Source organism: Aquarana catesbeiana, linkage group LG02 (genome assembly GCF_042186555.1).
Source record: "Aquarana catesbeiana isolate 2022-GZ linkage group LG02, ASM4218655v1, whole genome shotgun sequence".
In the NCBI taxonomy this organism is placed as follows: Eukaryota; Metazoa; Chordata; class Amphibia; order Anura; family Ranidae; genus Aquarana; species Aquarana catesbeiana.
This window is the reverse complement of record NC_133325.1, coordinates 49670768-49681782: the sequence shown is the minus strand read 5'-3', so window position 1 is coordinate 49681782 and position 11015 is coordinate 49670768. Positions and strand designations below refer to the sequence as shown.

The 11015-nt window shown below is 37.6% G+C and overlaps 1 protein-coding gene across 2 annotated transcripts in view; it reads right to left on the bottom strand.

Moving 5' to 3' along the window:
* Positions 1-6857: 6857 nt before the first annotated feature.
* LOC141126853 (retinal guanylyl cyclase 2-like) overlaps positions 6858-11015 on the bottom strand; it is a 211856-nt gene continuing 207698 nt past the window's right edge. For both annotated transcript variants that reach the window (XM_073612862.1, XM_073612863.1), the window contains one exon: positions 6858-7799. In XM_073612862.1, the coding sequence (XP_073468963.1) occupies positions 7764-7799 (36 nt within the window). In that variant the 3' untranslated portion in view covers positions 6858-7763. The remainder of the gene's footprint in view (positions 7800-11015) is intronic.

Sequence of the window (11015 nt, the reverse complement as noted above, 5' to 3'; positions counted from 1 at the left end):
TTTTTTAAATATTTATTTAGCCAAATGATGACACAGAATGTTACCAAAGCTTAACCAAAGTATATTTATTTACAGAAATATATTATACAAACCTAAAAATATTGCACATATAAAAATATATAGTATGGTCTAGTACTAACTGCAGTCTATTTAATCATGGGATGTGTATTTTATAATCAAGCTACATACTGTACTGCATTACAGCTCACATAAAGATCCCATTGGGTCATCAAGTTGATATATTTATATCAAACTTTGTCCCAATCAATTATGTACACACATACTGTTTGTTTGTTTTTTTGTTACTCTGCATAGTCAAAAGTAACTGCCATTTCTTTTGTTAGAATTGCTTACAGATTAGCTACTTACTCTGCAAAATCATGAATTTCTTGAAACTGCTACATTTTAATCTATGACACTTACATTTTTAATCTGCCTAATGAACCTCGCTATATAAGTTCTACTTTTAAATAAAAATGTGTTGAATAGAAAAGGGATGTTTTATGTATAACCTTAACTCTTTCCGTGTTATATTGTTAAGCCAACAATCCACTTCAATTAGCAAAGCAAAAATATAATAATATCAATTAACTATTAATTGACTAATAATTATGATTATTAATTCATAATTATTGTTAATTATTACAAGTTAGTACCATGTGTTCACAGTTAAAATGCCATCATGCTTGTCAGGGTAATACAAAATAATACAAGGGATGTTTTTTTGCTTTGATTATTTATTAAAGAGACACCGTCGTTGAACATTCAGGGTAGTGACAGTGTCTGTGAAAAGGCACCCTTCCGATAAAAATCCTGCACCGCTCTTTCCTCAGTGCAATATACCTGGGGCTTTCCATAGCTTCTGGATATGGAGAAGCACTGGGGTCTAGCAAACCCTGTCACATGACAAAGAGGGTATCGCCACCGCTCCCTCTAGGCCCCAACACCAGCCGACACTGCTGCCGGGGATCATCTCCTTCTCTGAAGATACAGCAGTAAGTGAGAAGAAATTTGTCCAAAATTAGGTAAATCCACTCTATGACAGCTGTCTTGAAAAGTGTCCCGTTTTGAAGATTTTTCCTCCACCTCTTGTTATATTAAAAACCCATAATTGTGGATTTTCCTTCACTTTCTATGTCAATGGTCATTGGTCACCAGGACACATACAAAGGTGAATTTCTCTAGAAGAAACACTCTCAGCAACACAAGTTTGACAGGGGTTCTAATGCCTCAACAATATCCAAAAACCTATAAAAAAAAAGATCCACCTTAAATTTACCTGCAAATAATTGGGTATTTGAAGTTACAACAATCAGGAAGGTTTCATCACTCTTCTTTACATGAATATTTACTTGTAGAGCCGTTTTATTAAAAAACAGCAATAACTTTAATTACTGTGACAAATGGCAGTGCCAATTTAAGGCAAAAGCAAGCTAGCTGGAATTTTTAGAAGACAAATTTTTAATGAAGAGGTAACATTTCACTTTATGTAATATGTCTAAAAATTACACTGTGCACAGTTTCAGTTGAACCCATTAAAACCTAAATATGTTCAAGTTGTGTTATTCGGTAATTTTTTTTATTTAATTTTTTTATTTTTATAAGTATTTTTTACTAATTACGATGTATTATTTACCTAGTAATTGCACATTCATTTCTCCAAAAGAACTTTGGTAACATTTTTCATATTTATAAGTATATTGTAATTTTTAGACGAGAAAACTGAAAATTTGATGTGTTAAGGATTTTCTTTTTTTCTGTTTTTAACCACTTCGGCCCCGGAAGGATTTGCCCTCTTCCTGACTAGGCCATTTTTTGCGATATGGCACTGCGTCGCTTTAACTGACAATTGCGCGGTCATGCGACGCTGTACCCAAACAAAATTGATGTCCTTTTTTTCCCCACAAATAGAGCTTGCTTTTGGTGGTATTTGATCACCTCTGCGGTTTTTATTTTTTGCGCTATAAACAAAAAGTTTAGTTTAGACGGATATGTATTCTTCTGCATATTCTTTGGTAAAAAAAATCACAGTAAGCAAATATTGATTGGTTTGCGTAAAAGTTATAGCTTCTACAAAATAGGGGATAGATTTATGGCATTTTTATTATTATTATTTTTTTTTTACTAGTAATGGCGGCGATCTGCGATTTCTATTGGGACTGCAACATTGCGATGGACACATCGGACAATTTTGACACTTTTTTGAGACCAGTGACATTTATACAGCGATCAGAGCTAAAAATAGCCAATAATTACTGTATAAATGTCACTAGCAGGGAAGGGGTTAACACTAGAGGGTGATCCCTATGTGTGTTTCTAACTGTGGGGGGAATGTGGCTGACTAGAGGTTTAGAGAGATCATTGTTCCTACTTAGTAGGAACACGCGATCTGTCTCCTCTCCCCTGACAGAACCATGATTTGTGTGTTTACACACACAGATCCCGGTTCTCGCTCTGTCACGAGCGGTCGCGGGTGCCCGGCGGCCATCGCGCCCGCCGGGCACACGCATCGGCTCTGGGGACACGCTGCGGTCGCAATGTGTCTGCTACAGCGTTTTAGAGAGCCGGCGTACAGCTACGACGGCTCGTGCAGCTGTGCCAACCTGCCGCAGTATAACTGCGGTGGCTGGTCCGGAAGTGGTTAATAAAGTAAATACTAGATATTGCAAAAAAAAAAATATTATTTTCAACAATATTTCTGAAAGCTAATTTTCTGTGGCCAAGCAATTCAACTAAACCTAATTGAAAAAAAAACAGTGAGAGCAACAGCAAAATTTCACAGGAAACATTCTAAAAGTAATATAATCTTGTTATAAACTGTTTGTTTAAATAATTTTTATTCAATTTTTAACAATATTTTAAGTTAATATATACATTGGGGGAAAATAATTATTTGATCTCCTGCAGATTTTGTAAGTTTTCCCACTTGCAAAAAAATGAAGGGTCTATCATTTTTATCATAGGTGTATTTTAAATGATAGAGACAGAATATCAACCAAAAATCCAAATTTGTTGCAGTTCAGTGAGAAAAATAAGCATTTGATCCCCTACCGACCAACAATAATCCTGGCTCCCACAGACTGGCTACAGTATGTTCTCATGTGCTACACATATCACACCTCTTAATTTAAGAAAGTGCTCCTAATGACAACTCATTATGTGTACAAAAGACACCTCTCCACAGAATCTCTTTCTTCCATTCCAACCTCGCCATTATGGGCAAGACCAAAGAGCTGTTAAAGGATGTCAGGGACAAGATTGTAGACCTGCATGAGGCTGAATTGGGCTACAAGACCATCACCAAGAAGCTTAGTGAGAAGGAGACAACTGTTGGAGAGATTATTCGCAAATGGAAGAAATACAAAATAACCATCAATCGCCCTCGGTCTGGAGCTCCATGCAAGATTTTGCCTCATGGGGTAAGGATGATCATGTGAAAAGTGAGGGATCAGCCCAGAAATACACAGGAGGAGCTTGGGAATGATTTCAAGGCAGTTGGGACCACAGTCACCAAACAAACCATTGGTAACACAAAACGCCAACATGGATTGAAATCCTCTAGCGCCAACAAGGTCCCCCTCCTCAAGAATGCACATGTTTAAGTCCATCTGAAGTTTGCCAATGAACATCTAAATTATTTAGAGATGGACTGGGAGAAAATGTTGTGGTCAGATGAGACCAAAAGAGAGCTCTTTGGCATTAACTCAATTTGCTGTGTTTGGAGGAAGAAAAATGCTGACTATGACCCTAAGAACACCATCCCTACAGTTAAACATGGAAACATTATGCTTTGGGGCTTTTTCCCTGTTAAAGGTGCAGGCCGACTTTGAGGGGCCAATGGATGGGGCTTTATTATTGGAAAATCTTGGATTAGAACCTTCTTCCCTCAGCCAGACAACACTGAAGATGGGTCGTGGATGGGTCTTCCAGCATGACATGACCCAAAACATACTGCCAAGGCAACCTAAATCCTTCAGAAAATTTAAGGAGGGAGCTGAAACTTCGGGTTGCCAAGCGACAGCCAAGAAACCTTAAGGATTTAGAGAAGATCTGTAAAGAAGAGTGGACCAAAATCCCTCCTGAGATGTGTGCAAACCTGGTAACCAACCACAAGAAATGTCTTACCTCTGTGCTTGCCAACAAGGGTTTCTCCACCGAGTCATGTTTTGCTATTGTTGGTTGGTAGGGGATCAAATGCTTATTTCACTCACTGAACTGCAACTTAATTTATAAAATTTGTATCGTGTTTTTTCTGGATTTTTGGTTGATATTCTATCTCTGTTATTTAAAATACACCTATGATAAAAAAAAATTATAGAACCTTCATTTCTTTGTAAGTGAGCAAACTTACAAAATCTGCAGGGGGTAAAATAATTTTTTTCCCCACAGTATGTTTAATATTATCCCAGAAGGTATCATTCATTGTATTTGAATGACTGTTTGTATATATAACATGTTAGTATATTAACAAGCTAGAAGTCTTTTGCTCATAAGGTTAGTACTTGTGGGTACACAAATTAAAGTGAGCTATTTTTGAACTCATACCTTATGGTTATAATATTGTCTTTTTTAATACTATATGTATTCCTATTATACTCCCCTTTCAGGCTCTCCCGAAAAAGCCATCATTAACTGAGTAATACATTCTTAAGCTATACAGTAGACATGAATGACTGACGTAAAGAAACATTCTTTTAACTGTATGTCTCCACTCCATTGTGGTTTTCTTTGCTTTTCTCTACAAATTGTTTTTTTTGGGGGTTTTTTTTTCTAGATTTTTTAAATTGTTTTTATTTAGTTTTGTTTTTTGTCAATAAGGTACGAACATATGTGTAGTTATTTTTAAGGTAAGCTATAGTACATTTTCCAACATGTAATAACTGTAACATCTGACTCAAAGTCTATTTTTATATAACTTTTCCTGTATGAGAATATTTTCTATTTACCGAGGAGAATCAACTTTTTGATTTTTAGTGGCATGAATCAGTACCCTAAATTGAGGCTCCATAGCACAGAGAATATAATCTCAAAAAGGAAACACTCTTTTTGTAAAAGAGATATTATACCGGGCCGCTTGGGGTACCACTTTCAGCTTCATTTATGATCACTTCAATTACTTTTAAGAGAAGCCCTTTTAAAGACTGTTGAGTGAAGCCCACTTAACCATAATGCCATACACTGTGCAAATTTTGTCCCGCATCCTAATGATTTGGTAAAAACCTGCAATATGGGTGGCCCTGCCGCCCCCTACCTGCCCAACATGCTTTGCTTAAATAATCGAAGCCAAGCTAAAAAATTTTCAGCTGAAGAGTGCCTTCATCCAATCAGAGGCAGCCGCTGTTTGGGAGGAATACAGAATACAACAGGCACAGCAGGAGACACATCCATCCATGCTGTATAGCCCAGAGGCTGAAAAGAAAAAAAAAAATCTAACAATGTATGGCCAGCTTTAGACTTAAAGACAACCTGGTGATTTTTAGTTAGAACTGACCTGACCCAATAGAAGTTGGATTGCTAAAGGCAAGTAGTCTGTTTACTTTGCAAGGAAATTTTCCCTTAGCTAGGTGAATGTGGTGAAAATCACTGTGCAAAGAATACCCAATCACGTACAAGAAAAAAAAAAAAATAAAAATAGTATTTTTGCTTGCACATGATTGGATGATAGAAGATAGCAGAGCTTCACCTCATTCTGTAAGTTCTGGGGAAATTTCCCTTGCAAAAAGCAAAACCTTTTTGCCTTTAGTAAATCGACCATATAGACTCGTATTGAGAACAGTAAAGTACAATCATTGTGCAACACTACTATGCAGAAAATATGTAACAAGCAAACGTAGCTGCCCCCATAAACATGTGTATTTACAGACTATACACATAAATAATCTTTTTAAAACATTGCCACTTATTAATAAGAGTATTTACATTTAATTCATCACATTTACATGTACCTAAAAATATATATTTTTTATATATATATATACCTAAAAACCTTAAAAAAAATACACTATATTACCAAAAGTGTTGGGACTCTTGCCTTTACACGAACATGAATTTTAAGGGCATCCCAGTCTTAGTCCGTAGGGTTCATTATTGAGTTGGCCCACCCTTTGCAGCTATAACAGCTTCAACTCTTCTAGGAAGGCTGTCCACAAGGTTTAGGGGTGTGTCTATGGGAATGTTTGACCATTCTTCCAGGAGCGCATTTGTGAGGTCAGGCACTGATGTTGGACGAGAAGGCCTGTCTGCAATCTCAGTTCTAATTCATCCGAAAGGTGTCCTATTGGGTTGAGGTCAGGACAGTCAAGTTCCTCCACCCCAAACTCGCTCATCCATTTTTTGTTTTCTTTATGGACCTTGCTTTGTGCACTGGTCCAAATCATTGAGTGGAGGGGGATTGTGGGGTTTGTTTTTTTCTAGGGGTTGGGCTTGGCCCCTTAGTTCCAGTGAAGAAAACTCTTAAGGCCTCAGCATACCAAGACGTTTTGGACAATTTCATGCTCCCAACTTCGTGGGAACAGTTTGGGGATACGCCTTCCTGGGGATGCGCACCAGTGCACAAAGCAAGGTCCATAGAGACATGGATGAGTGAGTTTGGGGTGGAGGAACTTGGCTGGCCTGCACAGAGTCCTGACCTTAACCAGTAAAACACCTTTGGGATGAATTAGAATGCAGACCGAGAGTCAGGCCTTCTCTCCAACATCAGTGCCTGACCTCACAAATGCACTTCTGGAAGAATGGTCAAACATTCCCATAGACACCCTCCTAAACCTTGTGGACAGCCTTCCTAGAAGGATTGAAGCTGTTATAGCTGCAAAAGGAGGGCCAACTCAATATTGAACCCTATGAACTAAGACTGGGATGCCATTAAAGTTCATGTGGGTGTAAAGGCAGGCGTCACAATACTTTTGGTAATATAGGGTATATAGTTTCCCTTTAAAGTGGACACTGCACTAAAATGCAATGTTTGTTTATTTAGTAGTGGCCCATATCCCCGCAATCCTTAAATTAAAAAAGCCTGTGGAAAAAAAGTTATTGTACAAAGATCATACATTGGGGGTCCACTACTGAATAAGTGGACCTTGCACTTTAGTACAAGGTTGGCTTTAAGTATTATCTTATTTTGTGTCTTTACTTACTTTACTTTAATTTATTAATTACTGAGATTTTCTACTTCCAGTGCTCATTTTATTAGGTATCTCTCCCTTCTTCTTGGTCTTTCCTTGCACAGTATTTAATACAGAATAGCAAACATTTAAGTCAGCTTGGGATCCATTGGAACAAGCAATTTCATTTATTTAAAACAAGCCAACCAATATACACACACTAGGCGTAACTTGAAGGAAAATCAAGTCCTAAAACATATATTTATGAACTTTTGGGGTCATGACACCCGACAAAGTCTGAACTTGAGAGGAGCACTGACACCCCATGCGGCCTGTTGTGGATGACCACCATTGCAATGCAGTTGTGTGTTCAAACATAGCATTAGCAAACACTCTAACGTGCAACTACATTGTCTGTGATGTCATCTGGTCCAGCCTCGAAGCAGAGAGTTGAGAGACTTCCTCAACTTTATCCATCCAACTGTTAAAACTTCTGCCTTAAAAAGAGTCCTCATTCACTCCAAGAAACCCTTCAGTAACGGCGTCCTCTCAAAAAAAATCCATCCTTCTCCAGAGAATTTAGAGGTGGTCCATTACAAAATTCCTGTAAATGATGCCTTTTTGGCCAAAGATATACTTTTCCTGGCTTTCCAGAAGATAGATTTAATTTCCTTGGTTACCATTTCCTGCCAGTCCTCCCTAAAAGAAAAACAACAGAAATAATTTTAAATTAAAAACTGGACTTTTAAAGTTAAAGTGTATATAAACTCAAAATCTATTTTCAGGCTCCATGCACACTGGACGTTAAAATAACATTATAAAAAGGCCAGTAGCTTTGTAGTGAGTCTTTCAATGTTTTTTTAACGTTTTTGCAATAGCGTTTATCAGTGTTTTTTAGCATTTTTCCACGTTAGCGTTTTTTTTTTTTTATTATTTATTTTTTTTAATGGATCAAAAACAAAAACGCTGGTGAGCCACGTTTTTGAGCATTTATCGACGTTTATGAGAGATTGGCGTTTTTTGTGGTCAGAAAAATTACTCCTGAACACGATTTTATGGCGTTCAGGAAACAGCCCATAAACTCCACTCCTGATAAAACTTCAAAAACGTCCATGTGCATGGACACATAGGATAACATAGAGGGGAGTTTATGGGCTGTTAAAAAAAAATGGCCAAACTCCAAAAAACGGCCGTTTAGGAGCTTCAGTGTGCATGGAGCCTTATCTATATAGATATATATCTATATAGATATAGATATCTCTATATATAGATATATAGAGATATCTATATCTCTATATATCTATTTAACCACTTCAGCCCCGGAAGGTTTTACCCCCTTCCTGACCAGAGCACTTTTTACAATTCGGCACTGCGTCGCTTTAACTGCTAATTGCGCGGTCATGCAATGCTGTACCCAAACGAAATTTGCGTCCTTTTCTTCCCACAAATAGAGCTTTCTTTTGATAGTATTTGATCACCTCTGCCGTTTTTATTTTTTGCGCTATACACGGAAAAAGACCGAAAATTTTGAAAAAAAATGATATTTTCTACTTTTTGTTCTAAAAAAAATCCAATAAACTCAATTTTAGTCATACATTTAGGCCAAAATGTATTCGGCCACATGTCTTTGGTAAAAAAAATGTCAATAAGTGTATATTTATTGGTTTGCGCAAAAGTTATAGCGTCTACAAACTAGGGTACATTTTCTGGAATTTACACAGCCTTTAATTTATGACTGCCTATGTCGTTTCTTGAGGTGCTAAAATGGCAGGGCAGTACAAAACCCCCACAAATGACCCCATTTTGGAAAGTAGACACCCCAAGGAATTTGCTGAGAGGCATGTTGAGCCCATTGAATATTCATTTTTTTTGTCCCAAGTGATTGAACAATGACAAAAAAAAAAAAAAAAAATTACAAAAAGTTGTCACTAAATGATATATTGCTCACACAGGCCATGGGCATATGTGGAATTGCACCCCAAAATACATTTAGCTGCTTCTCCTGAGTATGGGGATACCACATGTGTGGGACTTTTTGGGAGCCTAGCCGCGTACGGGGCCCCGAAAACCAATCACTGCCTTCAGGATTTTTAAGGGCGTACATTTTTGATTTCACTCTTCACTGCCTATCACAGTTTTGAAGGCCATAAAATGCCCAGATGACATAAAACCCCCCCAAATGACCCCATTTTGGAAAGTAGACACCCCAAGCTATTTGCTTTGAGGCATGTTGAGTCCATGGAATGTTTTATATTTTGACACAAGTTGCGGGAAAGTGACAAATTTTTTTTTTTTTTTTTTGCACAAAGTTGTCACTAAATGATATATTGCTCACACAGGCCATGGGCCTATGTGGAATTGCACCCCAAAATACATTTAGCTGCTTCTCCTGAGTACGGGGATACCACATGTGTGAGACTTTTTGGGAGCCTAGCCGCGTACGGGACCCCGAAAACCAATCACCGCCTTCAGCGTTTTTAAGGGCGTGAATTTTTGATTTTACTCTTCACTGCCTAACACCGTTTCGGAGGCCATGGAATGCCCAGGTGGCACAAAACCCCCCCAAATGACCCCATTTTGGAAAGTAGACACCCCAAGCTATTTGCTGAGAGGCATGGTGAGTATTTTGCAGCTCTCATTTGTTTTTGAAAATAAAGAAAGACGAGAAAAAAAAATTTTTTTTTTCTTTTTTCAATTTTCAAAACTTTGTGACAAAAAGTGAGGTCTGCAAAATACTCACTATACCTCTCATCAAATAGCTTGGGGTGTCTACTTTCCAAAATGGGGTCATTTGGGGGTTTTTTTTGCCACCTGGGCATTCCATGGCCTCCGAAACTGTGATAGGCAGTGAAGAGTGAAATCAAAAATTTACGGCCTTAGAAAGCCTGAAGGCGGTGCTTGGTTTTCGGGGTCCCGTACGCGGCTAGGCTCCCAAAAAGTCTCACACATGTGGTATCCCCATACTCAGGAGAAGCAGCAGAATGTATTTTGGGGTGTAATTTCACATATTCCCATGGCATGTTTGAGCAATATATCATTTAGTGACAACTTTGCGCAAAAAAAAATAAAAAAAATAAAAAATTGTCTCTTTCCCGCAACTTGTGTCACAATATAAATTATTCCATGGACTCAACATGACTCTCAGCAAATAGCTTGGGGTGTCTACTTTCCAAAATGGGGTCATTTGGGGGGGTTTTGAACTGTCCTGGCATTTTATGCACAACATCTAGAAGCTTATGTCACACATCACCCACACTTCTAACCACTTGAAGACAAAGCCCTTTCTGACACTTATTGTTTACATAAAAAAATAATTTTTTTTTGCAAGAAAATTACTTTGAACCCCCAAACATTATATATTTTTTTTAAAGCAAATGCCCTACAGATTAAAATGGTGGGTGTTTCATTTTTTTTTTCACACAGTATTTGCGCAGCGATTTTTCAAACGCATTTTTTGGGGAAAAAACACACTTTTTTACATTTTAATGCACTAAAACACACTATATTGCCCAAATGTTTGATGAAATAAAAAAGATGATCTTAGGCCGAGTACATGGATACCAAACATGACATGCTTTAAAATTGCGCACAAACGTGCAGTGGCGACAAACTAAATACATTTTTAAAAGCCTTTAAAAGCCTTTACAGGTTACCACTTTAGATTTACAGAGGAGGTCTACTGCTAAACTTACTGCCCTCGATCTGACCTTCGCGGCGATACCTCATATGCATGGTGCAATTGCTGTTTACATTTGACGCCAGACCGACGCTTGCGTTCGCCTTAGCGCGAGAGCAGGGGGGACAGGGGTGCTTTTTTTTTTTTTTTTTTTTTTTTTTCTTTATTATTATTATTTTTTTATCTTATTTTTAAACTGTTCCTTTCATTTTTTTTTTTTAATCATTTTTATTGTTATC